Genomic DNA, 23823 nt, shown 5'->3' with positions numbered 1-23823 from the left:
CTGTGATCGCGGAAAACAGATGGAAATTACGGAATTTTTATAGTGAAACGTTGCTCGCGTGTCAAAATGTAACTGCCGCAGAAGGCTTCCGCCCAAGCAGACATGCCTTCAGTGTTGCCAGATATTGCTAATGTTTTCCACCCCAAAATATGTTCAAAACCAGCCAAAAAGCACCTAAACCCGCCCAATCTGGCAACACTGCATGCCTTTCCGGTCAAGTGATTGTGATTGGCTTGTGGCACACCTAGCCAGCCAATGAGCTGCTTGTTTACAGATTCGCTCCCCGCGTCGCAACCAGAATGGCGACCGCTTAAAAGAAATGAATGCTCTGCCAGTGGCGAGTGTGGACGTTGCGTGACTCGCAGAAGATTGGCGCAGGTCGGCAAAAAAACGACTTACTAATAGGTATAAAAAAATAAAAGTAATTTAAGTAAGTTTAAAATGTAATTTAAATAAAAAGTAAAGTATTCATAAATTGAAGTTTGGAAGCACCTCTGTTTTTGGGCTGAGGAGAAGTTTGAAAGGGTGTACCGCGATTCTGCCTTCTTGTATCGCGATACGGATCGTGGCTCTGCGTATCGCGATTTCGATACGCATATCGTTACAGCCCTACTGGACGGGCTTACAGAGGAACTGACATTCATATTTTCAAAATCTCAGTTATGAATTGTGAAATCAGTGGTGCTGCGTCTCAAAACGCTGACTGAATTCACACAGAAGCATGAGTCATTTAGCATCAGAGTTCGGACGAGACCCAAGCCAGAATTAGCGCAAAAACAAACCGGACCAGCTTGATCAGGAGAGAGTAATAATCTGTAAGTTACAGCGTAAACTACTGATGTCTTTGTTTTCACTTTCTGCACGTTCGGTTTCTTACATGACACTTCCCCAGTGGACACATTCACATTACGTACGTGACAGCAGGATGCTTACAGATTCACAGAGGTATATAAAAAGTGTCAACGTCTAAAACAGCCGTGGCTAACCCTTATACAGGACCTCCGGCTTTAATGCTTAATGCCATTTACTTGTTCTCGTCTCGCTTCTCCTTTTTCAGGGTTATGTTTAGCTCCTGCTCCTTCCTGCGTTCTGCTTTTTCTTTCAGGCGGGCTTCCTTCCTCTTCAGGATCTCCTGAATCTCCTCCTCGCTCTTCGTCACTACAAAATGCATAAAGGTACTCAGTACTTAAGCACCACATTTTATGAGTAGCAAGCTGTGTGAGCACAATCGCTATCAGGCGCGTTAAAATGTAAATAATTTTTCTAGAATTTCACCAAAACTCATTGAATTTTCAGCATTGTAAGAGGACTCCCTAAAGTATTATTCAGCAAAACCCCAGAATGATAGCACAAATCTAGAATTTTTAACAGAATTTTAGTTCTTAAAATTTAACGTAATTATGGACGTCACGCGTAACATTTACACCTGTGAAAAATCACTTTGAATGCTGTTTTGAAAGTTTTGATCAAATATTCTCTGTAATAAAAAAATTGCTTCAATATTATAAACACAGTCTTTTAATGTATCAAAAAATAATTTTGATAAAAGCAAGGAAATTCGGAAGAAAATTTGTTTTTTCTTTTGCTTGTTGTGCGCGTCACGCTACCAAAATCTAACTAACCCCTTCACGAACTATTCCAACTTTCATGGACTTGTAGTGCGAATAAACCTTTAAAAAAAAAAAAATAAATAAATAAATAAATAAATAAATAAAAAATACTTCTCACCCAGTAAATTAGAATCCTGGTGATTTATATCCTCGTAGCTTCAGTAGATCTAGAGATTTAGTCGATTTAGTAAATCCCAAACGCTGTGAAACACGCCAGCCATTTATGGTGAGAAGTGCTGCTGTAGTTGAGAAACTCATTTCTCCCGCTTCCAACTAACTCCGTGACCCAGACCAAAATAACAATGTCACGCTCATCACTTAAGGATGATTTATGCCAAGTTTCACGGAAAAATACAACGAAATAAACTTGCTAGAAGCATTTTTCTAAATCCCAAACATTATGAAACATTTCTTGTAGGGTTTTAGGTTACAAATTTCGAGAATAGAGAAATTGCGGCACAAAAGTTTGCCACTAAACTCGCGAAAATACTCCATCCTAGCGAGTTTCACAACCGAACTAGGCTACGTGACAGTCCGTGACCACCCAGGAATGTTCTAGAACAGGGGTGTCAAACCTGATCCATAAAGGGCCTTGTGGCTGCAGGTTTTCATTCCAGCCATGCAGCAGCACACCTGACTTGGCTCATTCAATCAACTGAACTGTCTTCACAGTCAAATACTTGCAGCCACACCCACCCTTGATTAAAGGGTGGGTGTGTCAGTTGATTGAATAAGCCAAATCAGGGTGCTGCTGCATGGCTGGAATGAAAACCTGCAGTCACACGGCCCTTTATGGATCAGGTTTGACACCCCTGTTCTAGAAGGTACGCTTCTAGGCACGTGCGATCGAGAAAGACGCCACGTGAAAGTAGTAAAGGTAGTATTTCCACTGTCTTATGACATTTTTGCTTGTTTTAGCACGATAAACAATGCATTATGGGTAATCATTAAAATGCTGATTTCAAGGTTAAAATGGGTAAAAACTAATTTATATACAGTGGTGCTTGAAAGTTTGTGAACCCTTTAGAATTTTCTATATTTCTACATAAATATGACCTCAAACATCATCAGATTTTCAAACAAGTCCTAAAAGTAGATAAAGAGAACCCAGTTAAACAAATGAGACAAAAATGTTATACTTGGTCATTCATTTTTTGAGGAAAATGATCCAGTATTACATATCTGTGAGTAGCAAAAGTATGTGAACCTTTGCTTTCAGTATCTGGTGTGACCCCCTTGTGCAGCAATAACTGCAACTGAACATTTCCGGTAACTGTTGATCAGTCCTGCACACCGGCTTGGAGGAATTTTAGCCCATTCCTCCATACAGAACAGCTTCAACTCTGGGATGGTGGTGGGTTTCCTCACATGAACTGCTCGCTTCAGGTCCTTCCACAACATTTCCATTGGATTAAGGTCAGGACTTTGACTTGGCCATTCCAAAACATTTACTTTATTCTTCTTTAACCATTATTTGGTAGAACGACTTGTGTGCTTAGGGTCATTGTCGTGCTGCATGACCCACCTTCTCTTGAGATTCAGTTCATGGACAGATGTCCTGACATTTTCCTTTAGAATTCACTGGTATAATTCAGAATTCATTGTTCCATCAATGATGGCAAGCCGTCCTGGCCCAGATGCAGCAAAATAGGCCCAAACCATGATACTACCACCACCATGTTTCACAGATGGGATAAGGTTCTTATGCTGGAATGCAGTGTTTTCCTTTCTCCAAACATAACGCTTCTCATTTAAACCAAAAAGTTATATTTTGGTCTCATCAGTCCACAAAACATTTGTCCAATAGCCTTCTGGCTTGTCCACATGATCTTTAGCAAACTGCAGAAGAGCAGCAATGTTCTTTTTGGAGAGCAGTGGCTTTCTCCTTGCAACCCTGCCATGCACACCATTGTTGTTCAGTGTTCTCCTGATGGTGGACTCATATTAACATGAGCCAATGTGAGAGAGGCCTTCAGTTGCTTAGAAGTTACCCTGCGGTCCTTTGTGAACTTGCCAACTATTACATGCCTTGCTCTTGGAGTGATCTTTGTTGGCCGACCACTCCTGGGGAGGGTAACAATGGTCTTGAATTTCCTCCATTTGTACACAATCTGCCTGACTGTGAATTGGTGGAGTCCAAACTCTTTAGAGATGGTTTTGTATCCTTTTCCAGCCTGATGAACATCAACAATGCTTTTTCTGAGGTTCTCAGAAATCTCCTTTGTTTGTGCCATGATGCACTTCCAGAAACATGTGTTGTGAAGATCAGACTTTGATAAATCCCTGCTTTTTACATAAAGCAGGGTCCCCACTCACACCTGATTTTCATCCCATTGATTGAAAACACCTGACTCTAATTTCACCTTCAAATTAACTGCTAATCCTAGAGGGTCACATACTTTTGCCACTCACATATGTAATATTGGATCATTTTCCTCAATAAATAAATGACCAAGAATAATATTTTTTGTCTCATTTGTTTAACTAGGTTCTCTTTATCTACTTTTAGGACTTGTGTGAAAATCTGATTATGTTTGAGGTCATATTTATGCAGAAATATAAAAAATTCTAAAGGGTTCACAAACTTTCAAGCACCACTGTAGATATTGTAAAAATTGTGCCCAATAGTTATTTCAGTACATAAAATCAAGACCTGAATTTTTAATTTTTTCCCTATGTTACACCATTGTGCATCTATAGCATGCTACTCATCATTTACACTCCGTGTACTTCTGCCTGCATTAAACGGGAACTCACTAATAGAATGATAAAGCACGTTCCCTTCTCCCATGCCTTCTACAATCTTCACCAGCTGCAGAGTCATTCTGGGGCCAATCTAAAAATAAAAATATTGCATAAATAAGATTTCAACCCGTCATGCAAATTACGTAGTAAAGAATGGCTGTAATGAGTCCAAAAAAACAAAAAACAAAATCAACCCTCCTCTTCCTCACCTCAGTAAGACGGATGGCGCTCTGCTCTGCCCTCATGTTCCCGCGGCCTGCGTACGGCTGAGGCAGCTCGGTGATGTTGTGCTCGCCGTCCTGCTCGGCTTCGCTCTCTGAAAGGTTTGCACCCCTTCGAGTAAAAAGAAACCCAAACAAGAGGCTCTTAAAATACGTTTTCAACAGAAAAACATTCATTGTGTTTGAGTTTTTCTACGACTGATGCATCAGAGCGTTTACTTTGAAAGATCACTGAGTAATCAGGAGCATTTAAAGTGTCATCATTTGCATCACATGGCACAAGACAACTAAATTATAAATGGTTTTATTCAAAAGCCAAATGGAAAAAAAATCTGAGTACACAAGCAAACAACTCCGTGCTCGAGACTTGGAATCCACAGCAGCAAAAACCAGCGAAACCTTTTAAAGTGAAATGTAATGCCCCTCAACCCCACTTTTTTTCCTCCAAGACAAAGCAACAATCATTATGTTGACTGCCCATGTGTTTTCGAACCACAGCTAATCCAAAAGGCCATAAATTAATGGGAAAATCAGGAAGATCTGCCGAAATTGATCCCGAAGATCCCAAAGGGGTGCGTGGCGCCACACGTGTAACAATTCAGGTACCAATTTCGTTCCCGTGCGCATCAGTGGTTAGACCAGTCTCCAGCGCTCGAAACTAACGGTGTCCCGACGTCCTGGGGACCATAAAAAATGTCATCGGGACACAAAATTATCATATCTGGGACAATCCCGGGACAATGGAAAAAAAAATAGATCTAGAAAAAAAGTTCTACATTAATATTATTTACAAAGCCGTAACACATGCGTAGACATTCACCTAATTTGTCAATTTTAATTTTAAAACGTTAACAGCGAAAAATACATAGTAGCTACACTTTCGATGCACCTGCATCCGTAGGCTACAGAGCAGCGCATTCTGTTCTAGAATCTTCGGCCGGTGTCCGCATTATATGGACTTGGAATGGAATTGCTACCGCACACGCTGCGCCGACTCTTGCCAGAACAAAAATGCTGAAGTGGTTGAAGCGGACCGACCGCGGGGAAGAAACCGAAAGCCCAGACATAACGTCTCCGGGACCTTCAGGATCCAAAGTGTCATCGCCTGGTCTGCAGGCAACGCTAGCAACTGAATGAACTGAATGAACACTGTTAGACACGTTATAAAATACAACAGGAATGATGTGGATGATATTGACGGAAGATACCGTTCAACAGAATAAGTGAGTTTTCTTGGTGTCTTTCTAGTTCAGAAAGTTTAGTCAGTCAGCAGCACAGCTAGGCTAGGACCTGGCACTATGCTGATGTTGCTAACATTTGCACCCACGTTTCGGCAGCGAAAGTTCATAAAATGGATAACGGAAAGTTCATAAAATGGATAACGGAAAGTTCATAAAAATGGATAACGGAAATGGATAACGGAAAGTTCATAAAAATGGATAACGGAAATGGATAACGGAAAGTTCATAAAAATGGATAACGGTAATGGTGAAAATGATAAGTTGGCCTTATAAGTGCCAACAGATATTCAAGGTATAAGTAGATGAAATGAACATAAAAGGGGTCTTATTTTCAACTAAAGTGTACTGCAGATGTAGGGAGTTGAAACATTTTCTGAATGAGCTAGTTGGCCCCTTTAAATAAACGGGTATCTATTCATACAGTGAGATCGCCAAAGTTTAATAAACTGAAAATGCAATAACTGTAATTTTGAAGTAGATGATGTATAGGACATGTGTCGCTTGTGTTTTGTGACTTATTGTAAAAATTATATAAAGGGTTCAAAATCGCATAGTTACAAATATAATAGTAACTTCATATGATAATATTAACCACTGGTTATTTCAGAGAGGAAAAAAATGGGGACACTATTGCTTCCATTCGGGACAATACAACACAGAATTCGGGACCACTGGGGGACACAAAGAAAAAAAGTTAATTTCGAGCCCTGCCAGTCTCGATGTGCAATTACGTTTTGGAGAGAATTCTGATAGTGACTTGGATTCTTATATGGCGGATGAAGGGGCAGATGATTATCAAGGATGTTTCAGAGTAAATGGTTATCTTTTCGAGCAGCCAAGACGAGAAACTGACGGAGATAGAGAGATATGCAGAACGTGGTGGTTCCCCTTCATCATGGTCTCCTGAACAAAAATAAAAAATCGAGTCTTGCGATATTGCAATCGGAGAGCATTTAACACGTTCCACTTAACAATTCATAATGATTGCATGTGCGCATTTTTCTTCCTGTTAAAATGCATCAGATATGATGAGATCGGATGTCGCGAGTGTGTAAATCAGGGGTCATCAAACTACGGCCCGCAGGCCGACTCCAGCCCGCCACCCCCCTTTGACCGGCCCCCCAGCCCCTCACCACTTGAACCGGCCCTATGAGGCAATCCCCAAAAGTGGTCATGGCCTATTTTTTTTTAATTGCTTTTTGGCAAATAATAACATGTCTGCATCTTGTATTTTGTTGATTTTATCAATTAAAATTGATATTTAGTTATAAAATGAACTATTTATATTTTCCAAATTTTCGTCATATGCTCACAATCGAGCAGTGACAGGCAGCGCACGCGCAGAGAACTGTCAGTGTTCAGGACAGCAAAATGGCTAGCGGTCAGCGAAAAGTTGACAGAGAGTGCAGAGTTTTTAAAGAACAGTGGACCACCGATTATTTTTTCGTCCAGTGTAAGGACCGTGCATTTTGTCTTGTATGTAAAGAAAGTGTGTCAGTTTTCAAAGAACATAATCTGCGTCGTCACTACAAAACCCGCCACAAAAAGAGTATGCTAGTTTGCGAGGGCAAACAAGAGAAGACAGGATTCGGAGGATGAAATGCGGACTGGCTGCACAACAGAATGTATTCCTTCGCCAAACCCAGATCAACCAGGCTGCTGTCCGAGCTCGCTACCCATGGAAAGCCGTTTACTGATGGTTGATCTATTGCTCATATTATTATAATTTCACTGTTTTTTTAAATGTATTTATTTTATAGGCCTATTTATTTGACCTTTAAGTGCTGCACACAATTATTAATATTATTAATAATATCAACAGGCCTACCTACAATTTTTATAATTTTCCACTCACCTTTGCCAGTGTCAATCACCTCAACTAGGCAGATGTTTCTTACCTTGACAGCTTTGATGTTATTTTTATTAGAAAATAAATAAATGGAATATCTGTGGTATTTCAAATTAAAACAAAAGTGTGAAGACTCGATTACTACTTTTGCAAACCACTAGTAAAGATAAACAAATATGTGCCAGGAATCAAGTGCTGATATAGTGGTGGGGATGGCCGTGCCAGGCTAGTAATCTCTACTACACAATGAGGCCTGCTGGTGGTCATATTTGTCTGGGTCATACAATTCTATGTCATATAGCTGACCCGACCCCGGCCCCCCATCACAGTCAGGAACGACAATGTGGCCCCCAGAGAAAAAAAGTTTGGTGACCCCTGCTGTAAATGTTGCTCATAATCCTGCATCTGGCGCACTGTGTGGGAGATAATAGGGGAACTGACAGACTGTTCAAGTGTCAGATTAAATGTCATTTATTAAATAAATGGGTTTCTTTTTACTCCAATAATTCCCCCATGCGGTCATTCTGGTGGCGGTGAACACTTGATGAATCAGATTTATTATTAGTAGATGACATGAAATCTGCCCGCTTCGTCTGCGCAAACCTCACCCACTGTCGCTTTAGATGAGTGCAATTTCTCAGAAATTCATGAACTGAATGTCCTGTTGTGTAGGGATTTGAACATCTAAACGCAACACGGCGCTTTCACATCGTTATTTTTCTAAGATTCCTACAACAATATCCAATTTCAGCGAGTAAACAAGCATGGAGTCAGATGAACCAAAATGACCCAGATAACCGGGGTTCCACACGTGACGTCATGCGAGATTTGCCCTGAGACGAGGCTGCCTTCTTCTGGGATGCGGAAGTTGCAATTTAATCGATGGTTTTATGCTTGATAAAATAAATTATTTCCCCCTGCTTTATTAATTCATTTTGGTTGTTACTAATGATACTGGTAATGCTTTAAGGTGAAGATACAAAGTATCTTGTTTTTCACTGGTTTAAAGGAGCAGTTTGGAATTGTACACCCCTCTGGTGCCTGCAAAGTGAATTGCAACTAAAATTTAAGGAAGAAGGGGGCGGGGAAAAAAAAGAACTTGGCAGGCGTTTCCTGCCCTTTCATTTATTAAAACCACATTTGCCTTTTGGAGCCGTCTTATTAGTGTTTAAAAAAAAAAAAAAAACAGCAAGGCCGTGCTAGCCTAGTAAACTAGACCCACCTGCCTAGCGGCCAAAAATATTTTTGCCTAGTGAGTGGGTCTAGCCTCGCACCATATAAACAAAAACACCCCGGGCATCAAATCGTGCCCGCCAATCACAACGCAAGGTTTTTGTTTGGATTCTTTGGGCGGGCTTTTGCAGGAGTGACGACAAGGCTGCGCGACGCTGGAGAAAGCGCAACAGGAAAGATGGCTACGGCTATTAATTGAACAGCGCGCGTTTGACTCCGCTTTAGAATCAGTTTTAGAAGAATTAGACTTGGAGTTTTCGTTGAAACATGAGCAGGAAGAGGCTCTCCGCTCATTCCTTTTCAAGAAGGACGTTTTCGCTGTTTTGCCGACCAGCTATGGCTAAGTCTGATCTACCAGCTAGCTCCGCTCGTAGCCAAAAGGATGGGGCTAGTTTGTGCAGTACGAAGAATTAATAAACAGCTTTGAAACATTACCTTTTGATTGTTTCTTATTTTCCCGTTATTTTAAATTTAAGGGAAATTATTTCACCAAACACCACTAAATAAAAACTCTCAAAAACAGTTTAAGCAAACCCTTGAAAAACACTTGAAAAAAATAAGTGTACAGTGGGGCAAAAAAGTATTTAGTCAGTCACCAATTGTGCAAGTTCTCTCACTTAAAAAGATGAGAGAGGCCTGTAATTTTCATCATAGGTATACCTCAACTATGAGAGACAAAATGAGAAAAAAAAAATCCAGAAAATCACATTGTATGATTTTTAAAGAATTTATTTGCAAATTATGGTGGAAAATAAGTATTTGGTCAAAAACAAAAGTTCATCTCAATACTTTGTTATATACCCTTTGTTGGCAATGACAGAGGTCAAACGTTTTCTCTAAGTCTTCACAAGGTTTTCACACACTGTTGCTGGTATTTTGGCCCATTCCTCCATGCAGATCTCCTCTAGAGCAGTGATGTTTTGGGGCTGTCGCTGGGCAACACGGACTTTCAACTCCCTCCAAAGATTTTCCATGGGGTTGAGATCTGGAGACTGGCTAGGCCACTCCAGGGACCTTGAAATGCTTCTTACGAAGCCACTCCTTCGTTGCCCGGGCGGTGTGTTTGGGATCATTGTCATACTGAAAGACCCAGCCACGTTTCATCTTCAATGCCCTTGCTGATGGAAGGAAGTTTTCACTCAAAATCTCACGATACAAGGCCCCATTCATTCTTTCCTTCACACGGATCAGTCATCCTGGTCCCTTTGCAGAAAAACAGCCCCAAAGCATGATGTTTCCACCCCCATGCTTCACAGTAGGTATGGTGTTCTTTGGATACAACTCAGCATTCTTTCTCCTCCAAACACGACAAGTTGAGTTTTTACCAAAAAGTTCTATTTTGGTTTCATCTGACCATATGACATTCTCCCAATCCTCTTCTGGATCATCCAAATGCTCTCTAGCAAACTTCAGACGGGCCTGGACATGTACTGGCTTAAGCAGGGGGACACGTCTGGCACTGCAGGATTTGAGTCCCTGGCGGCGTAGTGTGTTACTGATGGTAGCCTCTGTTACTTTGGTCCCAGCTCTCTGAAGGTCATTCACTAGGTACCCCCATGTGGTTCTGGGATTTTTGCTCACCGTTCTTGTGATCATTTTGACCCCACGGGGTGAGATCTTGCGTGGAGCCCCAGATCGAGGGAGATTATCAGTGGTCTTGTATGTCTTCCATTTTCTAATAATTGCTCCCACAGTTGATTTCTTCACACCAAGCTGCTTACCTATTGCAGATTCAATCTTCCCAGCCTGGTGCAGGTCTACAATTTTGTTTCTGGTGTCCTTTGACAGCTCTTTGGTCTTGGCCATAGTGGAGTTTGGAGTGTGACTGTTTGAGGTTGTGGACAGGTGTCTTTTATACTGATAATGAGTTCAAACAGGTGCCATTAATACAGGTAACGAGTGGAGGACAGAGGAGCCTCTTAAAGAAGAAGTTACAGGTCTGTGAGAGCCAGAAATCTTGCTTGTTTGTAGGTGACCAAATACTTATTTAACGAGGAATTTACCAATTAATTCATTAAAAATCCTACAATGTGATTTCCTGGATTCTTTCCCCCCATTCTGTCTCTCATAGTTGAAGTGTACCTATGATGAAAATTACAGGCCTCTCTTATCTTTTTAAGTGGGAGAACTTGCACAATTGGTGGCTGACTAAATACTTTTTTGCCCCACTGTATGTTAAGTATGTGGTACAGACTCCAAACTTGTGGTCATTATCTCCAAACTTCTTAATATCTAGAACCTGTTTATTAATTAATACGCATTTTGAAAAATTATTTATTTCAAGGTCTCCCCCACTGCTTGTGACGTAGTCAGAGCGACAGAAGTCACTGTTGCGCTGATTGGTCAGAGCGTTGGCCTATACGCACAGAGACAGTTTGAAAGACAGCGGTTTGTTCCTCCCACACCCTTCAGAAATGTCTACGGATCGAGGCCAGACTAAATATCCACATTTAGTCTGGCTTACCAGGCTAAGGCCGTGCAGCGCTTCCATCTTGGGATGGAGCAAATTTCCAGCCTAGAAAACTGTAAACAGAAACTGCATGGTGCTTTCTCACTTTTTTTTTTTAAATTTCTGTGAGAAATAGCCCTGCCTGGAGCACCTGATGTACTGATACGGTTATACATAAAAGTATTGGCACAAAATATGGAAACAAAATTTGTCCTTTCTCAAGTTTGCTTAACAAAAGGGGTGTTCACACGGCAACTTTTACTGCGGTGTAGCACCGGGGCTGCCCTGGTAGAGCGTTCACACGGTACAAAGTTATACCGGTGTAGCCCCTGAAAGCTGCTTAAACCGGTGCAAATCTAACCCTGCTCAGGAGGTGGTTTAAGAAATTTACTCCGGAGTAAATGCTAGTTTGCGGGGCAGCACGATATAAAACGGGACATCTGAACGCTACAGGGGTAGACTCGCTACGCGCGAGGAGAGTTGATTACATACGGGCATTGCATAATTTGCATCCTGGTATTTTGCGCTTCCAAAATGGCAAATCTCAACAACAACAGAACTGCGTGTCTTCATCCACATTGTTTTCCCGGCGCTTGGTGATGCCATGCCAACCGTCCACATGGCCACGAACGACATGAAGTTGTCAATTTGTTGCCGAATGAATTGTAGAATGCGTTGTTTTCGTGCTCTCTTGTACTTGCACAACCTTTCCTTTCTCTCTTTTACCCTTTTACGGTGTCTGATAGACCACAACGTAGAAAGTTTGTCTGGAGAAGCATAAACCATGGTTTTTCGATATATCAATCACAAACAAGGCGGGAAAAGGACGTACATTTTCACGCATGCGCATATTTCATTTCCGCATTATTGCTATCGTATAGCACGGTCGCAAAAACTGCCGTGTGAACGCAAGCGGAGCTGCACCGGTGCTAACACGCTTCTCTCTAGTAAGCAGGTTTGTGACGTGTGAACGCTCCACAAAATTTACACCGGTGTAAGATATATCGCAACAAAATACAATCGGTGCAGCATCGATGCAAATATGTGCCGTGCGAACACCCCTAAATTAAACATTTTCAGAATAATCAAATGTTACAAGTAACCAGAGTAAATTATAAAATAATCAGTATTTGGTATGGCACTCCTTGACTCTGAAGTGCACCGACACAATCAGGCATGCTATCAAAGTTTATGAATAAAATCAAGTGGAATTGATCTCCATATGCCTTGCAACACTTCCCAGAGCTGTGGCAGGATTGAAGGAGCTCTTTTCATCTTCTCTCGGCTCCACGTAGGTCCAGACTTGCTCGATTACATTCATATCAGGACTTTTGGTTGGCCAATCAAGAATTGTCAAGCTGCCATCTTGTTCTTTGTTGTGTAAATACTGTTTAACCACCCTGGCTGTGTGTTTTGGATCATTATCTTGCTGGAAGATAAAGTTGTTACCAGTGAGAGCTCTTCCAGAAGGCACAGCATGATGGATAAGGATTTGCCTGTACATCTCAGCAGTGAGGGTCCCATCTATTTTGGAGAGATGAACTACTCCACTGTAGGTGATGGCTCCCCATACTTGCAGAGCCACTCTGCCATGTTTTACTGTGGGAGAAATACAGTTTGCCTTGTATCTTTCTCCCTTTCTGCGCCTGACATACTGTTGCACCACGTTGCCAAATAATTCAAATTTCTCCTCATCTGAGAACTAGTGCTGTCAAAAATGTCACGTTAACTTGACTCAATTTTAACGGCGATAATTTTTTTATAGCGAGATTAACGCTCTGTGACATGATGTAGGTTTTTCATAAGCTTTTGAAACTGCCAGGAACTTGGAACAGAGACTTTGCTTAGAAAAACGATAGCAGCTAGACTGTAATGCCGCGCCCCGCACAGCCAGAGTCCTCTGCCCTCCCCCGAAGAGCCACGGTGCTCGGCTTAGGTTTCGTTTTCCCATCGGCGGCTCCAGCCCGACTTTGCAGTGGCTGCGACAAGACGTGTTATGCTCTGCAATTAAAAAAAAAAAAAAACCCATTGGTACAACCAGTGCTCGAACTATGCTGATATTTTCGGGGGGTCCCTTTTTTTCCCTGGGGGGGGTGTGCTTGCGCTTGTCTCAGAGTGCGGCTCTCCATCGCGCGCTCACTTCGGATATGCAAATGCTTCCCGTTACACACGATTGCTATGTCAATAAACATCATTTTGCCAATATTTTAGAGACCCCCCAACATTTCCCAAATCATGTTTTCAAGGGATCTCATGTCTGTTTCAGGGGATCTCGGATCCCCCGAGTACCCCTGTAGTTCGAACGGTGAGCAAGCCCATTCACTTTTTTATGCTGATAAGAGAATTACAATGGTTTTTCATGTGACAAAAATGTGCGATTAAATTGCGATTAATCGTGAGTTAACTATGACAGTCGCGACATTAATCGCGATTAAATATTTTAATCGCTTGACAGCACTACTGAGAACATGACCCTCTTCTACTGCTCAGAAGTCCAACTCCTGTGAATTTTTACCCAGTTAAGTCTCTTCTGCTTACTTCCACCTTTCAACAAAAGGTTTGCACACGGACACGTGACCTTTGAGGTCTTCTGCTGAAAAGGTCTTCCAAACCAGTCGTGGGGAGACATCCTTGCCTGTAGCATCTTGGAGGTCCTGTGCCAGTTCCTTGCTGGATTTCTTCCTCTCTCGTAAGGATGTGGTCATTGATCATTCCATTCTTCTGGATAGACTAGAAAATGTTGTGGGAGTTAAGGGAACGGCCCTCTCCTGGCTCAGGTCGTATTTAACTGAAGGCTATCAGTATGTTGATATAAATGGTGATATTTCTAGACGTACTGAGGTAAAATTTGGTGTTCCACAAGGTTCTGTCTTGGGTCTGTGAGGGAAATTTAATGGACGAACATTATTATTCTCTGTGTTTCTGTAAGTTGAGCTCAAGTGACTTAGTGTACTGAGAAAAGTTGTTTTTCCAATGCTGTAATCGCCTTTCTGTGGCTTTGGCTGGTGATAAGCAGGGTGTCCGAGTTCCTGCACATCTCAGAGAACGCCAGGTGCATGCTTTAACAAAGCTTCATAGAAAATCTTGAGCCAATCACGTGAAGACGCGAGTAGGAAGCGAATGCCTTTAGAGTATAATAGACAACAGCCACCAACACACAAGTCAGAGCGCACGCGTACTCTCATCACTAGTGGTGATGTTCTGCTTTAATTTTCTCTCTTATATTTCTTTTATATGATTTACCATAATAAATGACTGAAAAGACAACTGCTAATCGTACTGAAGTGTTTATTAACCCCGCCGACAGTAGTCGGAGGGGTTATTATTTTCACCTGCGTCAGTCTGTGTGTGTGTGTGTGTGTGTGTGTGTATCTGTCTGTCTGTCTGTGTGTCTGCAAGATATCTCAAGAACCAATGGATCGATTTGGACCAAATTTTGTACGTGTTGCCAATCACCCAGGAAGGAAACCATTAAATTTTGGAGGTCAAAGGTCAAGGTCATGGCAGAACTTCGAAATTTTCGCCCAATGTATTTTAACACTCGTTAGAGTGTCCCTGTCTAGTTAGAAATTTCCATTACAGGTCCACTGCTTTTTTCTTTATATATGCTACCTCTGGGTGATATTATTCGTAAACATTGTATTAGTTTCCACTGTTATGCTGATGACACACAGTTGTATGTTTCTGCAAAACCTGATGAGAGACACCAGCTTCATAGAATTGAGGAATGTGTAAAGGACATTAGACACTGGATGCTTATTAATTTCCTTCTGCTTAACTCTGACAAGACTGAAGTACTTGTACTCGGACCACATGCAGCTAGAAGCAAGCTTTCTGATTACACAGTGACTCTGGATGGCCTTTCTGTTTCTTCACGTGCAGCAGTAAAAGACCTCGGGGTGATTATTGACCCAGTCTTTCATTCAAAACTCACATTAATAATATCACCCAGATACCCTTCTTTCATCTCAGAAATATTGCCAAGATAAGAAATTTAATGTCACTACATGACACGGAAAAACTAGCTCATGCTTTCGTTACCTCCAGGTTGGATTATTGTAATGCCTTACTGTCTGGATGTTCCAATAAGTGCATAAACAAGCTCCAGTTAGTTCAAAATGCAGCAGCAAGAGTCCTTACTAGAACTAGAAAATAGGACCACATCACCCCTGTCTTATCCACACTGCATTGGCTCCCAATCAAATTTCATATTGATTATAAAATGCTACTATTGACCTTTAAAGCACTGAATGTTCTCGCACCACAGTACCTGAGCGAACTTCTGGTCCTCTATGACCCGCCACGCCTACTTAGATCAAAAGGTGCAGGCTATCTGCTGGTACCTCGTATAGTGAAGGTTACATCAGGGGGCGGAGCCTTTTCTTACAAAGCCCCACAGTTATGGAACAGCCTTCCAAGTAGTGTTCGGGAATCAGACACAGTCTCAGTGTTTAAGTCTCGGCTGAAAACATATCCGTTTAGTCAAGTTAATGGTGTTTATGAGGTAAAGGTGTAGATCTGGAGGGTCCTCAGACATCGAGTGTTTTGGTAAACTGGGATGTTTGGATGCTGTCAGTCCCCCACTCGCTTGCTCACTCGAGTTTGTTGATGGTGTAGTGGCTGCTGCTTTATGTCCCGGGGCTCCCTCATGCCTGTGTTACCTTCTGGCTCTCCCCTTTTAGTTATGCTGTCATAGTTAGTTGCCGGAGTCCCTGCTTGTACTCAGTGCAATATGTATACTGTTCCTACTTATTCAGGTGACATTGGGCATACCTAACAACCTGTGTCCCCCCCCCCAAAATCTGTCCCTCTGAGTTACATGTCGGTCCTGGGATCAAGATGCCGACCTCTTCTGCTCCTCGGACCTGCCTGATCCATCCTGGTGCCCTGTGTCTGGTTGGAGTCTCATCGCATCACTCCTGTAGAAGGCGACCCCATGTGGACAGTTGAGGGTTGCGCCTGGAGGACGGTCTGGACTCTTGCAGCGGTGCTTTTGTGGCTGAGGACTGCAGTTGACTTGCTGACTTTGGGAACGGTTTTGCACTCGGGTTTCCATCGGTGGGGGGTTTATAGCATCAACGAAACTGACTTCATGTTAAAACTGTTAATATTTTAGTCATGTTGTCTGTTGTCGCCCAAATGAGGATGGGTTCCCTTTTGAGTCTGGTTCCTCTCAAGGTTTCTTCCTCATGTCGTCTGAGGGAGTTTTTCCTTGCCACCGTCACCGCAGGCTTGCTCATTGGGGATAGATTAGGGATAAAATTAGCTCATATTTTAAGTCATTCAAATTCTGTAAAGCTGCTTTGCGATAATGTTTATTATTAAAAGTGCTATACAAATAAATTTGACTAGTCTTGAGGTACTGGACATCAGCTTCAGTCAACTTTTTCTTCCTTCCTCTGCCTGAAATGTTTTTGAAGTTCCCAGTCTTCTGGTGATGCTGGAGGCATTTCCAGACAGCACTGTGGGTCACAGGCAGTTTCTTTGCTATGGATCGGTATGAATGGCCCTCCTCCCTCAAAACCTTCATCCTAAGACGCTGCTCTTCTGTAGTTTCTCTCTGCTGCCATTTCTGCCTGGCTGTGGTCAGAGGATAAATACCCTTTCTAATGAATTATTTGTAGACCACATCATTTAATGGTTTTTACCTGTGGAATAATTAGCATTTTATGGTAGGATTGCCCAACAAGGAACGATTAAGAAGGTTTTTGGGGATGAACTAGACAAAACCGATACCGTCTCCAATATTTTTATGATGTTTATCATACAATGATGGTCAAAATTGCTAAATATAGGTGTTTTCATGGTTAAAGTAAAAAAAAAATTGTGGTTAAAAGGCGTCTCTGTACGTTCATAATGTATTTCAGTTGCCTTCAGTGCAGATTCTGATGTCATTTGCGCTGATTAAGCATGCAAAATCTAGTCTGGTTAACACCAGACCACATCACAAGTGAAATATGGTCTGGAATCCGCCTATTGAATTTCTCGTAGGGGAGGTGTGGTTTACGATTGTCAACGGCCGTTTATTGGACGTTGCGAATGTCTATCATTTGGCGTATACGTAGCCCATGGCCAATCATGGCAGTTGTACCCGGTGACGTAGTTAGAGCGACGAAGAAGAGAAGGAAAGAGAAAGCAAAACAAAAATAGGAAAACAATGGCACCGAACGATTACTGCCGTTTGTGCAAGACAAAGCTTGATCGAAAGTTTGGTTCATATCGCTCGCCGCCATGTTAAATGTGATCCGTAAACAGTCCCAAATAAACTACAAGCTTCCGTTTGTCGAGTAGTACGCGTCACCGTCTTTCCACCCCTCCCCACTTTCTGATTGGCTCCCTAACTCAGGCGAGCCTTTAGACCATAGTTTCCACGCTGTCTTTTCAGATCGGAACGATTGTGCAAAGCAGCATGGGATTTCCCAGGCTATGCGAAATCGATCTTTTCTTAGGCGTTTCCACATTTTGTGCCAGTGCAGTATATGTAGCTTGTGTGTGTTAACTAACTAGTCTAGCTTGAGTCCTACGTTAGATTTATTTTTAAATCCAGAAACAGTAGCAACAGTTTAGAGAAGTACACCCACACGGGGGTCCAGCAAGGCTCAGGTGTCCACATACTTTTGGATAGTGTATGTACAGCTCACAAGCAGATCGTTTTATTGCTCTGCAATGGAAGATAATGTGTTGGAAGACGGTTGAAAATAAAAATGGCAACCGATACATGAAAAGAAAAACTAACGCTGTCAAATTTTGGGCTAAAAAAAAAAAAAAAGCCTCCTTTAAGGTCTTCATAAAACATGATGCTAATGACGTGTTGGAACAGCTGGGTGAATGAATGCATGAATAAGAGAGGCGTTATGTATTTTACCTCATGATATAAAAGTACTCAATTTCCCCCCCCACCCTTCTTTCTTTCTCTATTCAAGTTGCGAGCGTGTTAATAATCCAGAAATTACGCAAAATTAAGAAAGCAAAAACCTCTTAAACGACACTGCTTAGTGAACAATCATGCTAGCATTTTGGCAAACACATGCAGCATCATGGGGTGGCATGGTGGTGTAGTGGTTAGCGCTGTCGCCTCACAGCAAGAAGGTCTGGGTTCAAGCCCCGTGGCCGGCGAGGGCCTTTCTGTGCGGAGTTTGCATGTTCTCCCCGTGGGTTTCCTCCGGGTGCTCCGGTTTCCCCCACAGTCCAAAGACATGCAGGTTAGGTTAACTGGTGACTCTAAATTGACCGTAGGTGTGAATGTGAATGGTTGTCTGTGTCTATGTGTCAGCCCTGTGATGACCTGGCGACTTGTCCAGGGTGTACCCCGCCTTTCGCCCGTAGTCAGCTGGGATCGGCTCCAGCTTGCCTGCGACCCTGTAGAACAGGATAAAGCAGCTACAGATAATGAGATGAGATGTAGCATCACAGAAGTGCAAATCAGACAATATCTACTGCCCCCTGCTGCCTGTGGCGAGAACTGCAGTTCCTATGAAAACCTCACCAGGACCTCCGTCCGCCTTTCCCACCTGCTCAGACATTCTCCCTTCACCCGACTTACTTCAGGAGCAGCTCACTGATGTCCTCCAGTTTGCTCATGTTTGGGAATTTCTCCTGCAAGAGCTTCTTCACGCCCTTGCTCATACCCACAGGGACCACCTTCAGACTGCTGCAGGGCACAGCGCAAGTGGGGAAAAGGGAAAAAAACAAGGACCGGTGTTAGTGGAGGGTGTGAGCATTAATATCACACCCAGAGACAATTTAAGGGAGTGCATCAGTGCGTTTACTTTGAAAATCAAATCACCGAATGGTCATGAGTAAAGCCTTCATCACGTGCACAGTCTATATGCTGTGACCACACAGAGCCACTCAGGAGTTACTTACTAATGCCGAAACTCTATTTCTTGAGATTCAGGATCGTAATTCACCAACACACACCTCTTTACGTTGTTCAGGTTGACCTATAAAACAAACAGTGAGACATAGAGATGAAAATATTTAATCATGAATAGGTAATAGCAACGTGACAGATGAGAAAGCATCAAAGTGAAAGTCAGATCACAGGAAACCTCAGAAGCTTATACAGTCATCATCTGCAGGCATGTAACAATTCACGATTTGATTCATGAGACTGGGCTCAATTTCCCATGATGTTTTTGAATAAATAAAATATTAACCAAAAAAATTTAATTACCAAATGAGAAAACACTGTTTCCACACCGGGGGAGGGTGGGGATCAGAATCACGTAAGAATCTGAAAAGTTTGTTATAGCAACATATTTCTCACATTGTAATGAAAATATTGTTAAAAAGTGATAATTTGGTTTCATATTATAACAGCATGAGTTTAAACTCGTGTTTGAATGAGGTGCGTGTGGGGAATAAACTGAATAATGTGGCTCATTTACCTGATTTAAAGCTCATAGGCAACGGTTTTAATTTTATGCACATTTGAAACTTTATATGCTAAAAAACCCTCTGTAATTTTCTTCTGGTCCAAAGAAGTATTGTTAATAAGTAATAATTAAAATAAGTTAGCATGGATCGTGGCGAATTTCTGTTCGGCTATTTTCGTGACCACTCATTTAAGACAAACAAAACGCTCGAGTTAAACCCACTTCTGTTTACTTACATTGCCGTTCGGCTTGAGTGCAGACGTGCGTTCAGGAATTTCCAAAGAAAAACCCCATGCCTTCTTGTTGCGCAGTGAACTGTAACAACGGGACCGGTTCAGGAAGAAGTTTTTACCTTTACCCGAGAGAGGAGAAGAGGAAGGGAGAGTGGATTGGCTTTTTCCGGAAGAGGAGAAGAGGCAGAGCGAGAGGGTTGGCTCTTTCCGAAAAAGGAGAAGAGGCGGAGCAAGCGGGTTGACTTTTTCTGAAAGAGGAGATGAGGCGGAGAGAGTGGATTGTGCACGTGAAGCCAGAGGGTTGTTTTTTTCCGGAAGAGGAGACGAGGCGGAGAGAGTGGATTGTGTGCGTGAAACAAAATCAAGCAGTCAAAGAAGAAACGGACCAGCAACGCTCAAGCAAAAAGGAGAAGATTGGAGGTAAACATTTTTACTTTTGCTTGCAACTGACAAGTCAAGAATCCTGAGGGATCCTGTACAATCATTGTGGAAATGAGACAAAGGGATATTTCCTCGCTTAGAGTCGGCTATAAATAGTATAATGCCGCGGATGGCAGGCTAATGTGGCCTACCGGCGCGCTGTCCAGTAATCGTTACCTATATCCACTAGGGAGGGCGGTTTAATTATTCTTCAAAAGGGCTCCTATTTAGTATTACAATGAAATTAGGAATTTATCATAATTACCAGGATAAACCGTTTGGGCGCGAGTCTTGTTGAGGTCCGGGGTCACCGTGATCAGAGTCGGCCGAGTCGCTGTCCGATTCCGAGGCCGCACAGTCAAACCAGTGAGTCACATTCACCGATTGCTTTGGAATGGCCATAGCTTCATACATATATGGTTTCACCTCTCGATATTCAATTTGGAGAGTTCCGACTTCAAAATCGCTTTCAGACATTTTACACAACCTCTCACGACCAAAGTCCGTACACGTGCGCTCGGTTCGCAAGTAAACACAGAGCTGCTCCCAGTCTGTTTGGCTTAAATGACGTCAGGACGACGGTCCCCTGGCGGTGAAAGTGTGCATAAGTGAGATGGAAATAACCCTTCGGAAATTGGGCAAAACAGTATATTTTAACCGTTTTATTCAATTTTAGGGTGCAAATAAGACACTAGGAAGATTGAATTCATTTTTTGCTTCGTTCTACTACAACCCCGATTCCAAAAAAGTTGGGACAAAGTACAAATTGTAAATAAAAACAGAATGCAATAATTTACAAATCTCAAAAACTGATATTGTTTTCACAATAGAACACAGACAACATATCAAATGTTGAAAGTGAGACATTTTGAAATTTCATGCCAAATATTGGCTCATTTGAAATTTCATGACAGCAACATCTCAAAAAAGTTGGGACAGGGGCAATAAGAGGTTGGAAAAGTTAAAGGTACAAAAAAGGAACAGCTGGAGGACCAAACTGCAACTCATTAGGTCAATTGGCAATAGGTCATTAACATGACTGGGTATAAATAGTGGCAGCGGCTCTCAGAAGTAAAGATGGGAAGAGGATCACCAATCCCCCTAATTCTGCGCCGACAAATAGTGGAGCAATATCAGAAAGGAGTTCGACAGTGTAAAATTGCAAAGAGTTTGAACATATCATCATCTACAGTGCATAATATCATCAAAAGATTCAGAGAATCTGGAAGAATCTCTGTGCGTAAGGGTCAAGGCCGGAAAACCATACTGGGTGCCCGTGATCTTCGGGCTCTTAGACGGCACTGCATCACATACAGGCATGCTTCTGTATTGGAAATCACAAAATGGGCTCAGGAATATTTCCAGAGAACATTATCTGTGAACACAATTCACCGCGCCATCCGCCGTTGCCAGCTAAAACTCTATAGTTCAAAGAAGAAGCCGTATCTAAACATGATCCAGAAGCGCAGACGTCTTCTCTGGGCCAAGGCTCATTTAAAATGGACTGTGGCAAAGTGGAAAACTGTTCTGTGGTCAGACGAATCAAAATTTGAAGTTCTTTATGGAAATCAGGGACGCCGTGTCATTCGGACTAAAGAGGAGAAGGACGACCCAAGTTGTTCTCAGCGCTCAGTTCAGAAGCCTGCATCTCTGATGGTATGGGGTTGCATTAGTGCATGTGGCATGGGCAGCTTACACATCTGGAAAGACACCATCAATGCTGAAAGGTATATCCAGGTTCTAGAGCAACATATGCTCCCATCCAGACGACGTCTCTTTCAGGGAAGACCTTGCATTTTCCAACATGACAATGCCAAACCACATACTGCATCAATTACAGCATCATGGCTGCGTAGAAGAAGGGTCCGGGTACTGAACTGGCCAGCCTGCAGTCCAGATCTTTCACCCATAGAAAACATTTGGCGCATCATAAAACGGAAGATACGACAAAAAAGACCTAAGACAGTTGAGCAACTAGAATCCTACATTAGACAAGAATGGGTTAACATTCCTATCCCTAAACTTGAGCAACTTGTCTCCTCAGTCCCCAGACGTTTACAGACTGTTGTAAAGAGAAAAGGGGATGTCTCACAGTGGTAAACATGGCCTTGTCCCAACTTTTTTGAGATGTGTTGCTGTCATGAAATTTAAAATCACCTAATTTTTCTCTTTAAATGATACATTTTCTCAGTTTAAACATTTGATATGTCATCTATGTTCTATTCTGAATAAAATATGAAATTTTGAAACTTCCACATCATTGCATTCCGTTTTTATTTACAATTTGTACTTTGTCCCAACTTTTTTGGAATCGGGGTTGTAGACAATAAAGTTGATATTCTACGTTCCACCTCCGACCGTTGCCTATGACCTTTAATCAAGTTCTATTTCATGCTTGGGATGAATTGTGGTGAAGATGGAAATATGTTCACAGATTCAAACTTCCCAAGTCAAGAACTCTTCAGCGAAATGAGGTTAACACAATAGATGCCCCTTTCCTACTGTACCAGGGTAGACAACGAGCTACAACCTGATTTTAATCTAAACGAGCCGTTCTCTGAGCTGGACTAAGAACACTAGTCCCTCTGTGCAGCCTGCTGTGAGAAATCCAAGTCCATTAATTAAAATATTCCTGTTATTAAAAGTGAAAAAGTTAACAAATGCACCTTTTCTTTAGAAACTTTTACACTCCCCCATTTGCTTCTGTTTTCTTTATCTTTCAGCAGTCTGTACAAAGAGAGTTCTGATTTCTTGTGAAACCCATTTGGACAGCCAGTCACACAGCAGCTCTTTCCCATTTTAGATCTTTTTTTTGTAGCATTAGAGCTGCGTTACTCCTGCCTATGCTGAAGTTAGGTGTATTCCTGCTACTGTACGTGATTGTGCCTTCTGGTGCCCAAACAATGCAATTACCACCAGGAAAAACTAAGATTACGCAGCCTGATAGTAGGGTTGGGAATCGATCCAGATTTCCTGGATCGATTCGATTCCGATTCATAAGGTCACGAACCGATTCGATATCAATCTGCTTAGATATTGCTGGATAGTCACTTTAAAGTAAAAACTGTCCCTATTGACAGGAACAGCCCCATATGTGTTTGTGCATGTAATTTAACATCAAATGCCTTCTCCACTGCAGTTTGATTCGCCGCAGGTTTAGCTAAAACTGCGTCGGCGTGGTGCCTGGATAAGTGGTTGCGGAGATTGGTTGTATTGCCACTATATTTTACCTCCATGTGGCACAGTTTGCACACTGCTTTTGTTCTGTCGACTTCATCTCTGTCCTCGTAACGTTTGAATCCAAAGTAATGCCATACATCAGCTTTCAGGCCAGGCGGTGATTTTAGCTGTGCAGCTTCAGCCATCTCGCGTTCTTAAGTTTCGGTTTCGTTTGCCGGCACCCGCTTTTTATAGCGGTCCTTGCGCGGTCGAGAAAATAGTGCC

At 42.2% G+C, this 23823-nt stretch overlaps 1 protein-coding gene across 1 annotated transcript in view; it reads right to left on the bottom strand.

Moving 5' to 3' along the window:
- Positions 1-23823, bottom strand: part of ppan (peter pan homolog) — a 67874-nt gene that overhangs the window by 38799 nt on the left and 5252 nt on the right. The window contains exons 6-10 of the mRNA XM_060942237.1: positions 19215-19291; positions 18892-18999; positions 4565-4688; positions 4368-4446; positions 1029-1158 (exon numbers count right to left, since the gene is read on the bottom strand). Coding sequence (XP_060798220.1) covers positions 1029-1158; positions 4368-4446; positions 4565-4688; positions 18892-18999; positions 19215-19291 — 518 coding nt within the window. The remainder of the gene's footprint in view (positions 1-1028; positions 1159-4367; positions 4447-4564; positions 4689-18891; positions 19000-19214; positions 19292-23823) is intronic.

The sequence above is a fragment of the Neoarius graeffei genome, chromosome 16, assembly GCF_027579695.1.
Source record: "Neoarius graeffei isolate fNeoGra1 chromosome 16, fNeoGra1.pri, whole genome shotgun sequence".
NCBI classification, from domain to species: Eukaryota; Metazoa; Chordata; class Actinopteri; order Siluriformes; family Ariidae; genus Neoarius; species Neoarius graeffei.
This window is presented reverse-complemented; position numbering and strand designations above follow the sequence as displayed.